Source organism: Trichosporon asahii (genome assembly GCF_000293215.1).
Source record: "Trichosporon asahii var. asahii CBS 2479 unplaced genomic scaffold scaffold00003, whole genome shotgun sequence".
NCBI classification, from domain to species: Eukaryota; Fungi; Basidiomycota; class Tremellomycetes; order Trichosporonales; family Trichosporonaceae; genus Trichosporon; species Trichosporon asahii.
The window spans coordinates 813974-831275 of record NW_014040921.1 but is presented as its reverse complement, the minus strand read 5'-3'; the positions used below and the strand labels follow the sequence as shown (position 1 = coordinate 831275).

At 59.5% G+C, this 17302-nt stretch overlaps 6 protein-coding genes across 6 annotated transcripts; 2 read left to right on the top strand and 4 right to left on the bottom strand.

The window, feature by feature from the left end:
* Positions 1 to 1245: 1245 nt before the first annotated feature.
* Positions 1246 to 1476, bottom strand: A1Q1_02749 (uncharacterized protein; the record flags this gene model as incomplete). Its single annotated transcript, XM_014328661.1, has 2 exons — positions 1246 to 1346; positions 1407 to 1476. 2 exons carry the CDS (start codon positions 1474 to 1476, stop codon positions 1246 to 1248), a joined length of 171 nt encoding a protein of 56 aa, XP_014184136.1.
* Positions 1477 to 3827: 2351 nt separating this feature from the next.
* On the bottom strand, positions 3828 to 8232 carry A1Q1_02748 (actin cross-linking; the record flags this gene model as incomplete). Its single annotated transcript, XM_014328660.1, has 10 exons — positions 3828 to 4077; positions 4345 to 4580; positions 4896 to 4945; positions 5016 to 5275; positions 5577 to 5649; positions 5732 to 6992; positions 7040 to 7160; positions 7213 to 7550; positions 7657 to 7741; positions 7871 to 8232. The coding sequence occupies 10 exons, from the start codon at positions 8230 to 8232 to the stop codon at positions 3828 to 3830; spliced, it is 3036 nt and encodes a 1011-aa protein (XP_014184135.1).
* A 591-nt stretch (positions 8233 to 8823) lies between these two features.
* Positions 8824 to 10118, bottom strand: A1Q1_02747 (uncharacterized protein; the record flags this gene model as incomplete). The annotated part of the gene is made up of 3 exons (XM_014328659.1): positions 8824 to 9239; positions 9282 to 9764; positions 9809 to 10118. The coding sequence occupies 3 exons, from the start codon at positions 10116 to 10118 to the stop codon at positions 8824 to 8826; spliced, it is 1209 nt and encodes a 402-aa protein (XP_014184134.1).
* Positions 10119 to 10807: 689 nt separating this feature from the next.
* A1Q1_02746 (ergosterol biosynthesis-related protein) lies at positions 10808 to 11334 on the top strand (the record flags this gene model as incomplete). Its single annotated transcript, XM_014328658.1, has 3 exons — positions 10808 to 10823; positions 10879 to 11019; positions 11114 to 11334. The coding sequence occupies 3 exons, from the start codon at positions 10808 to 10810 to the stop codon at positions 11332 to 11334; spliced, it is 378 nt and encodes a 125-aa protein (XP_014184133.1).
* A 206-nt stretch (positions 11335 to 11540) lies between these two features.
* Positions 11541 to 12426, bottom strand: A1Q1_02745 (uncharacterized protein; the record flags this gene model as incomplete). Its single annotated transcript, XM_014328657.1, has 3 exons — positions 11541 to 11643; positions 11709 to 11957; positions 12002 to 12426. The coding sequence occupies 3 exons, from the start codon at positions 12424 to 12426 to the stop codon at positions 11541 to 11543; spliced, it is 777 nt and encodes a 258-aa protein (XP_014184132.1).
* A 685-nt stretch (positions 12427 to 13111) lies between these two features.
* A1Q1_02744 (nucleus protein) lies at positions 13112 to 17148 on the top strand (the record flags this gene model as incomplete). The annotated part of the gene is made up of 5 exons (XM_014328656.1): positions 13112 to 13183; positions 13327 to 13362; positions 13750 to 15372; positions 15412 to 15961; positions 16028 to 17148. The coding sequence occupies 5 exons, from the start codon at positions 13112 to 13114 to the stop codon at positions 17146 to 17148; spliced, it is 3402 nt and encodes a 1133-aa protein (XP_014184131.1).
* Positions 17149 to 17302: the final 154 nt, after the last annotated feature.

Here is a 17302-nt window from a genome sequence, read left to right as displayed (position 1 = left end):
GTGGCACAATCACCCGGGTAATTCTGTAAAACTATGGCATGAACATAATGGTCCTCTGCTGGGCATGCTGGGCGCGTGTTGAGAGTTTACGTGGTATCGTACTGCTAGAGGAGCTTAGAGAGGCTCAGCGGACCAAATCAATGGTGAGCCCAGCGAGGACGCAATAAGGGCGCAGTCGATCTGGATCGCCCCCTTCTTCGCGCCTTCGCACGGCACGCACCTGCAGCGGACTGCGCCCGCTTCCGCGTCCCCTTCACCGTCACAGATGTCCCGTGATGCTTTGTTGCTGCACGTTCCTTCCTCCCTCCTCTTGTCGTCTTGTCCTCTCAACCATCGAACACCTCTTCTTCACCTCCTGGCGTGACGGCGTACGTCCCTTTGAACCATCGAACTCGGACATGTGAGTTAAGCTGAGCAGTCTAGGAACACCGAGCTGACCTTCCAGTGCCAGCCAACTCCAGTTCTGAATGACTCATCTGCTGCGGAGAGCTCGGTGCAAGCTTCGCCCTCCATGAACGATTGTGGTTCGTACACTCGATTCACCCCCGACACCGACTATTACAGAAACACGGTCAGCTACCATCGTCGTTCAGGGAAGCTGATGGCAGTACTTCGCATGCCAGTAACTGTCTCGAAGCGCCACATGAACGTCGTACTCCCCAGAATCCTTGTGAGCTCTTCGACCACGTCTGGAAAGCTGATGGCAGTACTCATCATACTCATCGATCCCGCAGAGCTGGTATAGCATACCGAAGACAGTGCCAAACTGCAGACAGTGGTTCGTCCTTATATCATCAGCTCTCAACGTAAGCTGATCTTAACTCGTATGTCAAGCTGAAACGAAGCTGTGAAGGCACAGTATTTGCACTTCCGGTTCCCTCCAAACAACTGCCTCAACCTGACCATGCAAGCACGGGACTTGACATGTGACACAACGCAGCCATCCCCACCATATTATAATTCAATGCTCCACGCACAGCTAGCAGTGACAGATGTGCTTCCTCCACCGAGTGAGCTGTTGCGCCCGGCGCTGGAAGCTAACCCTCAGTTCTCTGCCTCAGTTCTCTGTACTTTTGCTAACCGCCCTTGTGAGCTTCGCCACATGTACGGCAGTCAGCTAACCCCAGTTCAACATCTTGACGTGAGAGCTTCTGGGTTGCGTCCCACAGCTGACTAGTCCAGACTTTCTGTGCTACCGGGTGAGCTAAGCACTCCATGACAGCAACTCATATCCAGCCCTCATCACTAAGCAATCACTTCCCCGGAGTAGCCACGGTGAGCTTGTCGATAGTCGTCACCCAGCTTATTTACCGCAGAGTCGGTGCCACACCTGAGCTGGGCTTGGGCTGCCAAGCAGCGGTAAGCTGAAAAGCCAAAGGTTGCTGTGAGCTACGAACGTCACTCACCTCCTAGCTGACACCAGAAGCCCTCCTCCTTCGCGCCAGTTTTGACTGCTTCCTCGACCATTACAGCCATTGTGAGCTTCGACACACGCTGGGTCTCAGCTAAACACCAGCTCTCACCATTTGCGCATGCTACCCAGCTAGTCTACGAAGCAGATCCCAGCTCCAGATTCAGTAGCTCCAGCTTTGTAGCTGACACCAGCGTACTTTGCAGTGAGAAGCTGAGCTTTTCGCCGTCCGGAGGAGCTGACTTCAGTCCTCCTTGTTCTCAACCTGCGTAGGGTACAGTAGCCCGCGTGCAGCCGTCTAGTGAATACAAGTACATCGGCTCAAATCAGTCTCACAGACCCATCGCCACTGAGTTCAGCTGTCTGACTCCCAGTCGATCGGTCAACTGGCCAAGAGCTCAAGCGCATGATGTCGCTCTTAACAGGTGTGTGAGCTATCCAGCCGCAAAACGTAGCTAACCCCCTCAGTCTCCTTGGCCGAAGTCAACTTCGGATGCCTTTCGGGTTCTTCCTGTAGTCTACAAGGTAAGCTGGAGACCTCTTCCCTCCTTAGCTGAGACCAGTCTCCCCCTCTTCGAATGAAGGAGCTGCAGGAAAGGGCCGATGGTAGCTCATTGCCACAGCTCTCCTCGAGATGTGAGTTCCACTTGTTTCATCATGAGCTGACTCCAAGTCCGCCCAAGTCCGAAGTCCGCCCAAATCCGAAGTGCGCTGCCCATGCCATCTCAAAGCTGACACCAGAGCCTCGGACCGGATTAGCTAACTCTGACTCAACTAACTGACCGCTACGGTCCCCTTTGTTCAGTAAGCGATCTTCTCCGCGTCTCCCTGGACGGTGAGCTACATCATTGCTCCTAGTCAGAAGCCAACACCAGTCCCGCGGGGTCTGTGAGCTCGCCAACGTGCCAATGTAGCTGACCCCCTCAGCCGCCGAAAGCCGTAAGCTCCGATGACCAGGCTGTTAGGACTCCAGAGCCCGCTAAGAATCGGTGGGCTGCCGTACTTTCACCGTAGCCAACATCAGTCTCACGATTAGCCAGTGAGCTGAGCGAATCTCTCTGTTCTGTAGCTGACCACACCAGTCTTGGGCAGGCAGTGCAAGTTACGAAGTTCAGATGAGAAACTGACCGCTGGCCCCCTCTCAGCGGGTAGGCTACTCCACATTTCATGGTAGCTGATTTCAGTCTCGCGAGCTTCTGTGAGCTGTCTGAGCCCTCACCGTAGCTGACATATCAGTCCCGCGTAACAGTCAGCTGCCACACCAGTATCTAGGCTGATACCAGTCGTCTCTTCACAGTCGTGAGCTCGGGAGTGGTTTGCAAAGCTGATTTCAGCATCGCAGAAATGCCTGGTGAGCTCGCCGGTGCCCCCATAGTAGCTGACCCCTCAGTTCCGGGCGGTGTAAGCTGTGAGCCTACGACTTGAAGCTAACCCCAGTCCCTCTTCGAGAGAGGTGAGCTGGTTCTCTGTTCCAGTGTAGCTGAACTCAGCGCGACCACCTGGTGAGCTGCCTCGTCATCCACCACAGCCGACTTCCCAGTTGCACAAAAAAGTCAGCTCCCACTCCCTTTGGCATAGCTGATTCCAGTCGTCTCTTAATGGTGAGTAAGCTTTCAAGTCGTCGAGAAAGCTGATTCCAGTGCGCCAGACACTGTGAGCTGTGTTCATGATTGCTGCAGCTGACTCCAATCTCCCGGCTAGGTCAGCTTCCAGCGCGGTTTTGTTAGCTGACCCCAGTCCCATCAGTCGAGAGTGAGCTTCACTATCGCCTTGATCTCAAAAGCTGACGCCAGCCTACGCTCTGTAAGCTATTGTCGGGTGTGAGAGCTGACCTCCCCAGCTACGGACGGTCGTAAGCTCTATCGCTTGGCGTTCAGCTAACCCCAGTCTCAGAGCCGACGGTGAGCTATCCTTTAGGGTGGCAGAGTTGACGTCAGCCTGACTTGTGAGCTCAAGTTTTCGGCACATATAGCTAATGACAGTGTAATCCACTACGAAGAGCTGACCCCCAGCCCTCTACGTTCTTAGCAAATGTGAGCTGGTGTATCGAATTCGAAGCTGACTGCCAGCATGTTTCCTCAGCAGACGCGTTCTGTACCATGTAGACCAGTGAGATGTACCCTCGACACGCTTGTGTAGCCAGGAACAGGACGAGTTCGTCAGTATGCGCATCAGTTGAGCTACTGCTGTGATTCACACGTTTCCGGCCCCTCCACGAGCGCACCACTCGCTGCAAACGCTTCGCTCGCGTGGCTCACCGCGCTGCGCTCCAGATCAACTTGTTGCATGCTCTCGCCGCAGCAAGGAGTCTAGGACATCTGGCTACTGCTAGTTAAGGGTGGGGGTGATGGTGGGGTGGCTAAATTTATCTGCGGGTGGCCTTCTCAAGGACTGCGGTGTGTTAGCTGGTGCTCGATCAACGCGCTTTAGCTATGCGAGCGAGAAGCTCGACGGAGGGGTCGAGACGAAGGTAAGGGTGGGAAAATGGAAAATGTGGGCCGAGCTGCGCTGCGCTCCGCTCGGCCTTGAACTCACTGGCTTCCTTGGTGATCTCCGAATAGTCGGTAGCCTGGAGGTCGATGTGGATGCCTTCGAGGCGACGGTGGAGCGCGTCCTTGGACGAGGCGTAGATCATCTTGTTGCGGACGTTGGCCTCGTCGGGCGACCTGGAGGTTAGCTAAGCAGCCCAGAAAAATGATAGCTAAGAGAGAGCCGCTATTGAAGACTGCTGCGATATCTGTAATGGCACGAATTCTCCCTCAGAAGAGGCCGCGCGGCCGCAGCATGTCGGAGCCGACACAGGCTCTGCCGCTCGACATCAAGCGCTGCACTGCCGCTCGGCGATCGCCCGCATTGCAGAAACACAACTTGATTGCTTCAGACAGCCCCGCACACAGCCTCGCTGCGCTCGGCCGTGTGCGCGTCATACTCACCACTGCACAAAGACGAGCTTGTTGCGGATACCCTCGCCAGGGAGCTCGTACTCAAAGTCGTAGACGGCCCACCTGCACTCCTTCTCGGGGAGGTCGGCGACAAACTCCTCAAAGTCGCGCGACTCGGACGTCTTGAGGACAATGATGCTCTTCTTGTCGTCCGAGATGCCGTAGATGATGTAGGCGAGCTTCTTGCCCGTCTTCAGCTCCTGGTACTTCTCGAGACACTCCTGGACCTGTTGGTGGTGGTCACCATGAGTGTTGTGTGGTTAGGCGCGCGGACGTAGGGGCGGTGTGCGTAACGGGTTATGGGAGAGCGTGCGGGGTGGGTTTGGTGGGTGGACGGGCGCACGGGGCGGCCGAGGACAGAGCGACGTTGTGTGCGAGCGCCGTGCGGTCAGTGAACGAGCGCGCGGATGGAAAACGTCATCGTCGCGATTCGAGAGACGTCCAGCAGTCCGAGACGGGTTCAGCATGCAGTTTGACAGTGGTTGCGGTCGACGGGGGGTTCTGGGTCAGTATCTCTTCCGAGCGGTAGGGACCAAACATACGGGCTGGACACCGGACGACTGGGCAATGTTAGCTGTTGTTCTCATCTCGACTGCGGGGCGCGCGCGATTTCCTCCCCGTTTTCGCCAACACATGCACGCAAAGCATGTTAGCGGACTCACCATGGTTGATTATTCGGGGGGAAGGGGAGGGGAAGACGGTGGGAAGGGGGTGTGGATGGGAGGAGGAAAGGTGATGGATGGAGACAAAGTAGTTGAGTGCTGGTGTGCTGCGTGCTAGAGTAGTGCGCGGCAGCAGTGCTGGCGTGCGTCTGAGCGAGACGCTGTACAGTGAGCGGACTCTGGGCCTGACAGGCGCACCAGGCAGGGCATGAGCCTGTCTGGGTCTGTCCGACGCTGCTGGCGTGGCGCTTGCGCTCAGCCTGGGTCATCGCCCAGGGTCCACTCTACCCCTGGCACTGAGCTCATCACCAGTGTCGTCCTCGACATCCGTATCACCCTGACTGACCCAAAACACCTCATTCTTTTGCTTCCGCACCCCCCCACTCCCATGTCTGACGGACGGCGCAGACGCGACTGATTTCCTCATCTTGTAACTCCGGTCTCGCCAATGCATGAGTAGGCTTTCTCCGGCTTGGTCCAGAGTAACGCCGTGGTTCTCCCGCAATTCATGCCCAGTGCCCCCGCACTTCGTTGCAACATGGATGACATCATTGCACATACAACCTCGGACCTCGCAGCGCTGTGCTCAACGCACCGCTCGCGCTCATGGCACCAGCCCGCGCCGCGCAAACGACTGTTCCAGGAATCCGTGGTCTGGGCGTCAGTTACGGTCCCCCACAGCATGCACCGGCTCATCTCGTCCCGGAAATACTCACAATCAAACTTGGGCTTGCGAGCCGACTCGTGTTGTTGCGGCTCGGGCGCCTCCTCATCGACATCGATCGCGGGCATGACGCTCGTGAGGAACTGGACCGTCTCCTGGCCGAGATTCGCGAATCGCAGGTCCTGCTCCGTGACGTACCCCTTGTCACCGGCCAGGTCGCGGAACGCCTCGCGCAGCTGGTCCGCACTCGACACATCGTCCTTTGTGATCTCAACCAGGAGCGCGAGCCACGCCTCATACGTGAGCGCGCCGAATTGGCTCTCCAGCTGGTAGTAGATCGCCTCGACCTCCTCGTCGGGATACACGATGCCGAGCGACGCAAGCGCAGAGTGCATCTCGTACACTGTCAGCGCGTTCGTGTCGTCCTTGTCAAAGTGCTTGAAGGTGCTCTCAAACTCCTCCAGCTTGGCCGGCGTGATGTTCGTGTGCTGTGCGGAGACAATTTGGTTGTCGATGAACGCGAGCTTCTTCCGCAAGCCGTCCTCGGTCGTCTCGAGCTCGAACTCCAGGTCGTCGTACGTGAACACCGTGTAGTCGTTCTCGTCCACCTTTGCCTCGAGACAGCGTTGGTTCGCGGCGTCAATCTCTCCCTTCAAATACGCTCGCAGGGCCGGCAGCTCCCCCGCCAGCCGCAGCAGCACCCCCTTCTGGTCCTGCAGCTGGCCGCTGAGGGAGCCGATCACCTGCTCTGTCCGCTGCAGGCGAGCGACAAAACCATCCGCAACGCGAGCAAACTCTCGTCGCAGCGCCTCCTTGATGTCTCTGATTCGTGCGTTGATCGACCGACTCCGGGCAACTTCGGCACCCATCAACTGCTTCCAAGCCGCCTCGAGATCCTCGAGCCTCAGTCCCTTCCGCGGCTCCCATGACCGGAGCGAGTACGTTCGTAACTTGGTCTGGATGTTTGAGTACAGCTGGGACAACTCCTGGCGCTCTCGCACCCATGTCCGCTTGCTCGTACGCTTGTACTCGGCGAAAGCGTCCTTCTGTCCAATCGCCTCGGGATACGACGACGCAGGCGTCGCGCTAGCCCACACCGCACGGGTCTGGTTCATCGCGGCCAGCAGAGCAGACATGCGGCGCTCAAAGTCGTTCCGCGCAACCCAGATCGACTTCATCACCTCGGCAAAGAGCTCGACGCGGCGCGCACCAGTCTCCGCCTTGTCCTCGGACGAGAACTTGTGGAAGAACTCGGCAACGTACGTCATCACGGAGCGCTCGTCGGGGACGTCAACGTCGCAGAGGTCCGAGACCTCGAGCAGGCGCTGGGGTTAGTTACGTGAACCACAAACTAACGCACCGGAATACCAAGGCTCTCCTCGGCGACCTTGAACGCGAGCGCCGTGTTGCCCCGCGCATCGGCCTTGTTCAGGTTCTCATAGTCGATGAGTTCCGGGCGATGGCGGTGGATGATTGCGCAGCTGAATTGTCAGTAAACAGACAGTTGTCACACATTCCGTGTGGAGCACTCACAATGCCAAGCCATCCTTCCACGAGTTCTTGAAGTTCTGCACGTTGACCTCGGAGTAGGGCGTCGTCTTGCGCTGACACCAGAGCAGCAGTCCGTCTTTGGCCGATAAGCCCTCTTCGTAGATGCCCGAGATGGTGAATCGCAGAATGATCGTCCAGATCATTCCCAGGATCAGCTTCAGGTTTCCGTCGACAATGTCCTCGGGCCCAATGTTCGTCAGCTTGACGCCGCGTTCGCGGATGAACGCAAGCGCCTTGGCGGCGTTCTCCGCCTTCTGGACCCGCATGATCGGACGCTTGTTGTACCGTCCCAGGCTCGAATCGGACATGATCTCGAGGAGCTGATGTCAGCTCTTGATCACATACGAAGTCTGCGCAGCATGGGGGGTTTCGGCGGGCGATAAGGCAGAGTAATGTATTCTGCCCACGGCACTGAGATGGACTTACCTGGATCAGCTTCACGCCATCGGAGAAGTCCTTGTCGAGCGAAGTCATGGGCTCGAGCCCATGGTTCTCAAGTTTCGTGTTGAGCCTGTGTGTGAGCTTCCTCCACTCGCTTCAGCTCCTTCCTCCTCGGCACAGCTTCTCGGAGACAAGCCTAAACGCACCACTTGCAAAACGTCCTGCTAGTCAGCTCCATCACAACCAAGCCTCAGCTTACCTGCTCTGGATCTCGGTCCAGGCGATTTCACTGCCCAGTGGCGGCGCGGGCGGCATGGCGGGCAGGCCGGGCGGGCCCATCTGCCCCATCTGTCCGAGAGGGGAGGGAAGGCTACCGCCAGCTAAGTTGTTGAGGTTGGTCAGGCTGCCGATGCTGGAGAGTGAGGAGAAGCTCTGCCCCCTCGAATGCCCGATACTGCTAGTACTGCCGTGGCGCATGTGTCCGGCTCGGGAGTGCGAGCGCTCTAAGCCGGACACGAGGTTCTTCCTCGGTGACGGCGGGGGCGGCATGGGGACCGGAATGGGCGGCGGGCCCATGGACCCCGGTGCACTTGAGGGCTGGGTCTGGGTCGCGATTGGCATGGTGGGGGCGCTACGTCCTAGGTGGGGAGCGCAGTGTTGGGCGCAGTGGTGAGCGCAATGTTGTGCGCCAGGGTATAGATAACGCCGTGTTTGTTGTTGTTTGTGTCTGTGTCGATGGCGGCGTTATGGAGAGGGGTGTGACGGAGCTGGAATGCAGTTGCAGTATGAAGACGGCAGCAGGTCGGCTGTTGTGTTGTGCTTGCGCCGAGTGGAGGCAAATGAGTAGCAAGCGGGTGTTGCGATGACTCCGTGTCTGGGAGGCACCTCGATTTGTGCACAAACAAAGAAATCAGCAGCGTAGCCTAAGGCCCTCGCCCTGGTGCTGGATGGGCTAGAACGCTAGGCGGGCAGCGGGCACCCAGGCGAGACCCAAGACCCTGGGCCGTGCCTGAGTGGCGACCTGACCTGTCCACGCCTAACATCCCTCCGGAGCGGGCCTAGTTGCAGTCCCACTCCCCTGGAACCTCGTCCCCCTGTTTCGTGCAAGCAGTCGTATGCATACAGCGTCGTCTATCACTGGTCTATGGGATCAAGGTTTACAGATGATGATGGGCCGGCGGTGGGCCGGAAAAGATGCCGTGGGAGAGTGCGCTACTCGTCGTCCGCAATGATGAACTCGTCGATCTGCCGCCGCATCTCGTCCTCCGAGACGCCTCTCCGTTGTGCGACCTGCGGGCCAACCCAGAGCGGCAGCGGGACGTCGGCAGCAAGCTGGTCGCGCTTGGCCGCCGTCAGTGGCGTGAAAGCTGTCAAACACGAGTAGCACAGGAGCGGCCTCAGCTCCGTCTCCCGCGGCTCCTCTTCCTTCCTCTCTGGTCCTCGCCCTGGCAGGGATGTCAGAGAAGCGCGCGCTTTCCACTCGGTCGCCGAGTCATCGACGGGCATCTCGCACAATGGGCAGCGGGTTTGCTCGTTGTTGGGTGTGCCAGCGAACTGCAACTTGTTCCCTGTCCGGTTGATGGTATTGACAGTCGAGGGGTGCGAGACATTCAACGTAGCGATGAAGCCTGTACTGTCAGCTCGCGGTCCAGACAACTGGAGCTACTCACGTTCTGTCAGTGCTTCGATAGACGCAAAGGCTCCCTTGCCGCGTGCATCGCGCCGCGGCTCGCCAACCGTGCCATCCCACTTGCGCTCGTTGACGCTCTCGAGGCCAGAGGTGCGGCAGTAGATCGCAGCCTCCTTCACGGTGATGTCCTTCATTGGCTTGATGCGGACTACCCGCGTCGTAGCCTTAACAGAGGGATCAGAAGAGGAGGCGGAAGTGGTGAGCGGAAGGCGGGTGGCAAGCTCAAGCGGGAGAGCCCAGCCTCTTCCTCCAGCAGTCGCGCCGATGACGCGCTCGGCCTGACGTGTTGAGGTTTCGCCCTCGAGCAGAACACCAACGTTCGGCAATGTCGTGGCGGCCAGCGTGAGAAGACCGTCGAGGATGTGTCCAAGCAGTGTCGGGCGACTCGGGGCAGGGAGTCCGGCGAGCAGCGCCCGAAGCGCCTCCAAGGGGTCCTGCTTGGGTGCGCTGTGAAGGTTCAGGCCTGTTGTCAGCTAGGCCGAGTGTCTTTAGCTCTTGTAGACTCACCAATATCAGCCAAATTGACGCTCAGCGCTACCCCCTCTCCCTCACCTTCCTCGACAGGCAGACCAGCCGCAGCCCCTATCCTCCGGCTCAGCGTTGGGTCGAAGGCGTCCTCGGCCTTGAGAGCGATAAACTTCAGTCCCATCCCCTCCGCCAGCGCTCTCAACCTCTCCGTCTGCGAGGCAAGTCCAGTGACAGCAGAAAAGTCGACGTGCACAGCCCAAGCGGCAGGCCAGACAATCTCCTTCTCGCCCTTCGTCTTATCGCGGACCTCGCCCTCCGACCTCGCCCAGTAGCCGCGTTCGTTAAGCATGTTGGCCATCGCCGTACTGCCTGCACCACCGGAGAGAGCGACGAGCAGGTTGCTCGACTGCCGCCGCGGGCGCACGTTGGCACCCTTGATGCCTGGCGTGAGGGCGACGTGCAGATCACGCCCGCATCGTACCGAGAGGCCTCCACAGAAGCAAGTCCTGGCGTTAGCTCACTCAGTCTTGTAGCCACTGCAGCTAATGACGATAATTCTGGAATGAGAGAGTCGATGGAGCAGGAAGCTTATGCGGGTAGAGGGAAGGAAGGAAGGAGGGAGGGAAGGCAAGACTCACTCGCAGAACGGCAACGACCGAGAGATATACTGGCTCCTGTGCTCCTCACAGCGGTGGCAGAGCTTCTTGTCTCGCTGCCTGATGGGTCGCCGGCCTGAAGTCAGTTATCCGAAGGCCGGGCGCAAGAGCTTACGAGGCATCATCTCGTCTGGCTGAGCGCAAGACATGGTGGCGAGTGTTCCTCGGGCGGTGGATGAGTCAAAGTGACGATGGTGGAGGTTCCGAAATTTCAGTGCAGGGAAGGCTGAAGGCATCAACAAAACGGCCCCGCACGCCTGGCGCCGCAAGCCGCGAGCCAGGGACAGGAACGGAGCGCGCCAGTCCAGTTGGCAGATATCGGACCACCGATCGTGGTTCCTGATTTTGATATCGGTCCACCTTCCTTGTCCTCTCGTCCGCCATGTCTCTTACTTCGTGTACGTACTGCATATGATGCTGACAGCTATTTTGTGCAGCTTGAGCTGACGACAGACCTCCCCCAGCCCCCTGCCGGAGGCGGCATCCTGCCTTACTGGCTCCTGATTACCAGCATCGCGTCGATCTACAATGTCGCGCAGAACTATGTCACGCTGAAGCAGAGCAAGGAGATCTACTCGGGCAAGGAGGAGCAGAGTGAGTTCAATGCCGCGTTCCTCTCTTCAGCGCCGGAAGGAATGTCTTCAGAGAGGAATCAGGAAGCTCCTCTGTTTCCGACAACTGACGCCAGTGACCCCCTTGGCTGGCCGTCTCTTCGGCGCCTGGACCGCGATGGCTGCCGCGATCCGCCTGCTCGCCGCGTACGACATTTCCAACAAGGGTCTTTACGACCTCGGCATTGTCGCCTTCGGCGTCGCGACCTTCCACTTTGTCTCCGAGTGGCTCGTCTTCGGCACCGTCAAGCCTAACCGTGCCTCGATTGGACCTCTCGTCATTGGATGTGAGTTTTGAACAGCGGGGATGAACTGACAGACAGCGAGCGGTGTTGCGTGGATGCTGACCCAGCGCCACTACTACACCGGCGCTTAGGGCTGGACTGCTGTAGACAATTCATACTGCTATCTCTTATCGATTTTACACATTGTGCGGACATCTCCTTAGTGCTGAGCTGCTGGAGCCTGACCCGCACTCCACTGCACCCCATGCTCGCTGCACGCTTAGAGTTTCGCCTTCTCAGCGAACTTGGCGGCAACACCCTCGCGCTCCATGCGCGCCCAGAAGGCGTCGGCCTCCATGAACGGACGCCAGATCTGGCGCTGGCTGCGCGAAGCGTCAATGACCTCGTGGTACATGCCGTCCTGTTTGTCAGCTGCAGTCGAACGTACTGGCTCACCTTGATGGCGCCCCAGGAGCCGCCGCCGACCTTGGCGCCCTCGCGGGTGCCGATCTCGATGGCCTTGGGGACGACCTGGTCGGGCTCGGCAATCTCGTCGACCATGCCGGCGGCGAGGAGCTCCTTCTGGAACCAGCGCTTGCCGAGCATGGTCTCACGGAGCGCCTGGTAGGGGAGGCGCATGCGGAGCCAGGTCGCGAACGAGTTGGGCATAGGGAGGCCGAGGAAGATCTCGTTCATCCTGGGGTCAGCTTTCATCCCGAGGCTAGCCAGCTGTATACTCACGACATCATGGCCTTTCCGCTGCTAATGACGCGGTAGTCGCAGCAGAAGGCGAGGATCATGCCACCGGCGAAGGCGTGGCCGTTGACAGCGGCGATGGTGACCAGGGGGAAGGTCAGGAGGCGGTACATGACGGGGTCGAAGACGGACTCGAAGAAGCCAGGGACGCCGAGGACAGTGGGCGAAAGGCCGTTCGAGAAGAACTTGGGCAGCGACGAGGTAATGATGAGCGCACCGGCGCCGTTGTTCTTGCCCTTGTCGTCCTCACCGCCGCCAGACTTGCGCCACTCAGCCTCGACCTGGTCGAGGGTCGCCGAGAGCTCGGTGAGGAACTCGATGGTGAGGCGGTTGTCGGGGGGAGCCTGGAGGTTGATCTGCCACACCGTCTCGGTCGGGCGGGTGAGGGTCATGTTGGCCTTGTCAGACATGGTGGCGCTGGTTTCTTTGGTCTTGGGTGGCTTGGGAAGAGGCTGTAGATTGGTTGGCGGGTGTAGGGGAGATGACGAGGAAGGAAGTGACGTTAAGTAGCAAGGCGAGATTGTTGCAGGAGACACCAGACAGAGGCGGTGATGTCCGTGATCCGTGGATTGTTGTCGCAGCCGATGCGGGGTGTCTTTCCGGTTAACGCTGCAAGCTAGTCGCCGGGGCCCACAGTTGAACCATGGTAGCGCCATCGGCCCGGTCATCAGGCCGCCGATGACGCTGCTGGCTGAGGGGTAGTCACGTGAAGCGCCGCCATGCCCAAGCCACGTGCCTCCCATCACGTGCATGGCTGGACCCATCGGCGGAGGTGCGGGCAATTGTTTGAGGCAAGATGCGGATATGCGGAAACGTAGCCGACCGGCCGTTAGCTCGGTCTGCTCGGCGAAGGCATAGTCGCATAGTCTAGGGACTGCGACGCGCGAAGCAATGAATGATGTGCCAACTGCCAACGTGCTATCGCCAATGTGCGCCGCATGGTCGACTAACATTGACTGAGTCACTTTAGTCACTAGTTCCCTTTCATCTGCTCCCGTCCGCGGTCGCGACGCTTAGTCTGATGACGACCACCATGCAAACACCGAGCTGACGAGCAATCAATCTCTCAACAACACTCACACATCGTCAACGCCCATGCCCTCCTCGTCGCCGTCGTCCAACTCCGCACCAGGCCCATCCGAACCGCTCAAGCGGCGTCGCATAACAGTGAGCAAACCCAATTTGTTTGGTTCCCAGGGGCCGCACTTGTGCGCGGCAATCTCCCCGATTGGCCTGCTTCATCCAAGTGTAATATGGCGCAGGGAACAATGCCGATCTGACCCCAAGTGGACAACGCTGACACTACTCAGAGAGCTTGCGACCGATGCCATCGCGGTGGCGTCAAGGTCAGTCCACTCGCCCCCAAGAGGCACCCAGATAACGCTGCTGAACGCTTGAACGCCTGAACTGGTTCCAGCGGAGCAAAGCAACAGCGGCGGGGCCCGCTTCCATACCTTCCATGACATGAACTGACATGAACAGTGCTCACCCTCCAACAACCCATCGGTCTGCGCGCCCTGTGCCGCGTTTGGGTCGGAATGCACGTATAACCGCCCCGTGAAGCGGAGAGGGGTAAGTGTTGCATGCCGGGGGGCTCCACCGATCTTTCGGGGAGGAGGAAGGGATCGTCGTCCGAGCGGCGGAGCCCACCTTCCCTCCGAGGATTTACTGTGGATCTGGCCCGGATCTGGCATTGTTGATCCCCTAACGAGTCCCATGACTGACAACAACAGCCCGTACCGAAGGGTGGTGCCAAGCCATCCTCACAGAGTGGCCACTCGGCATCTGGACAACCGACACCTCACGGTCCGGGGAGCCAGAACGGGGCCCTCGGAGGTGAGGCCCGAGAGTGGGAGTACCAGGCGGTTGGCACACCAGACCTCGTGGACATGCTTGCGTCGACCTTCTACCGTGTCGTGTACCCGATCCTGCCGTACTTCCACTGGCCCACGTTCTCCGCCCGCGTCCGCGCCCGTCACTATGAGCGCGACCGTGCCTTCTTCGCCTTTGTCATGGCCGTTTGCGCGATCACTTCGGCTCGCATGCGTGACGGCGTGGGTACTCCCCTTCCCCCTGATGCGCCGCCATCCGAGGCCTTCTTCGACGCCTCTCTGTCGGCCTTCCCCGCCGATCTCACGGTCGCCACGGACTTCGACTACAAGCGCGCCAAGGCGATCCTTGCTATTCTCAGTCTGCAGTACGGTCAGGTCAGGCAGCTCTCCGTCCACCTCGGTGACTACCTGACTATGTGTGCCGCCGACGGCTTCCATAATGAGAATCGCTGGCCGCCAAATCTACCGGTGACCGAGATCGAGGAGCGCCGGCGTGTGTTCTGGGGCGTGTACTCCATCGATGTCTACGCAGCGTGCACGTGGGGAGGCATCGTTCGTCATCGCGAGACGCAGGCGAACGTTCTCTACCCTGCAGAAGTGTGGGACGACTCGGAGATCACCGAGACCGGTATCGCTAAGCCGGCAGGCGTGTCCTTCCTCCGCGGCTGGAACTTCACAAACGATCTGTACCGCATTCTGGAACACGCGCTCGGCTTGCTCCGGCAGCGCAAGCTAGAGCCAACCGACTCGCAAGTTAACCGGCGCCTGTTCTCCCTGACGCGACTCAACTCCTCCTTCCCAAGCAGCAAGGAGGTGCTTGACACTATCCAGGAGGACTACAATCAGCTGCCAATGGAGTTCAAGGGCGCACAGGCCATGACCGGTAACGTTTACGAGGACCGCTTTGGATTCCAGGCGGCCGACATCATTGTGACCATGCAGACGGTGAAGATGGTGATGACTGGTCTGGAGGATGCGAGCGTGGAGAAGCGATGTGCGATTGCAGGCGAGCTTCTCGACGCGCTCTCGACCGTTCCGACAGCGTACATCCAGGCGATTAGCTCGCCCATCCTGCATCACCTGGCAGGCGTGGGTCACCTTCTCGGCTCCGTTATCCAGACGCCCTTAAGTCACTGGACGTACCTGCAGGTGCGCAACGTGCTGCTGGCTATGGCGGACTTGCTCTCGTCTCTCGAGTCCACGATGAGCTTCACGCCCGGCATTGCGGAGAAGCTGCGCGACCACGTCAAGCGTATTGACCAGTACATGACTGCTGCGGCTGTCGACCGCAGCCGTCGCGCCCAGGTCTGGCACACAGCCCTGCCGCCCAGCGCCTGGCAGTATCCGAATACGCCAGGTGTCGGGTCTGGGGGTGATAGCAGTGTGCGCACGACAGAAGAACCGCAGAAGCAGGAGGAGCAGATCATTCCTGGCAACTTATTCGACCTCCCTCTCGACCTCCTCACGACCGATTGGCCACTCGACATGCGCGATGCGTTCGATTTCCTTGGTCCAGCACCCGCCGTCAATCACGCAGGCGTTCAGGGACCCGGAGCGCAGTAGGGTGCCTCTGGACAAGCAAGGGAGGTCGAGTACATCGAGGCTAACGAAATTGAAGAGCTTGAGCTGCCTGAGGGCAGGAGCCTTGAGGTCGAGTACATCGAGGCGGATGAGACTGGAGAGCCTGAGCAGCCTGAGGGCATGAGCCTTGAGCGCATTGAGGCAGTCACCCCTCCAGCTGTCGCTGACGCTCCTGTTGGGGCAGCGTCCTCAATCGCCACTACACCCTTGCAAACGACTTCAGCAGAAGCGACCGGGGACATGTTGAGCTTTCTCTTGCCCCCAATCAATGTGACGCCTCCTCAGCCGCCAACCATCACCGCACCAGTGACACCTGCTCAGGCCTCGACGCGCGTGGCCAACACGCCACGCTCCAGCGGCAAGTCCGTGCGCTTTGCTGATACCCCTGCGGCAGGCGAGTGGCACCGTCCCTCTTTCGTTGTGCCAGATCTGCCCATGCCACCTCCGCCGGCTGTCACTCCTCCGCCCGTGCCAGACCTGGTGCTGTATCGTGCAGTGAACCCCGCGTTGCCAATGGGGTCAGCCCTCGAAGGTCAGCAGTAGAGTTGGCGACCGCCTCCAGCTCTCGGTCCATGGCCCGGGCTCTCACTTCTGGCAGATGCGGCACTCCCTGTTGTGCTTCCCGCTGCGCCCCACGGTGCCGATCCGCTTCTTCCGGACTCCGTTGCGGCTGCGGCGCAGTCTCAAGCTACGGCGGCACTTGCTTTTGTGTCGCAACTTGGAGCGACGGAGGTCCCAGCAGCACAAGCCCCTGCGCAACCTCTGCAGCTTCTAGAGCCTCCAATGGTGACTGAAAACACGGCTGTGGAAGGTCTCGCGCTGCAGTCCGTGCAACTTCCGCCCCCGCAAGCAATGGGGACAGGAAGCTTGGCTGTGGAGGACCTCGCTCCGCAACTCGTGCAACTCCCGGCACCGCAAGCGATGGAGGCAATGGGTCCTGCTGCGCCGGCTCCGGCGTCTCTGTACCCCCCGTCAAGGGCCCCGGAAGCGCAGGTAGTGCACCTGCCGGCTCCTCTAGTCGACGATGCACCGGTGCTTCAAGATCTTCCGTTCCAAACACCACCTGCGCCAGAACCAGCGGCTGAAGCGCCATCGACACATACACTGCCCTCGCTCCCAGTGACGCCATCCCCGGCGCCGCCGGCTCAAGCCTCGATATTGATGTCACAAACCCAGGCGCTTTCCGCGGAAATCACCCCAGAGCACTCTTCCGTTCACGCCCCGTCGAGCTCAGCGGTGCACATGCCAGCGCGCGTTCGCCGGAAGGAGCAGACACCTCCACCCCTCCGCCCTCCTTCTCCGCTGGATTCTGTGTCCCATGTCTCGAACAGTCCGCTGGCGCACCTGTCTGTCGCTGCGCTTCACCTCCACGCTGCACTCGACAAGCCCGGTCTTCTGATACCTCGGGCTGCCCAGCAGACATCCTCCCAGAGCTCGGCGGAGTACCGTGATGCGCAAACTTCCCCGCCTGAACCTAAGTCCCAACAACACACTCGGGGCAGCCAGCTGCAGGATGAGCCCAAGTCCAGGCAGCTCAAGTTCTGGCAGACGAATTCGAGTCAGTCGTCGCAGATCGCTGAGGTACCCCAAACCTCGCCCCAAGCCCCGCAGCCCAGGCAACCTCCCCAGCCGCAGCCTATGCCACAGCCTCATCACCCTCCCACAGTTCACCTTCCTCGGCCACACCATCCCCCGGCTCCTCCGTCGAGCTCGCCCTAGAGCCCGCTGGACCCACTGCCAAGACCCACGCAGACATTGTGCTGCACGTCGACCCACCCCCGCTCTCACGTTACACGTCAATAAGCCGAATCAGTACGTTAGCCTAGACTAGAAACACTTGAACACCGATTGTGAACTAGACACAGTAAAGCCG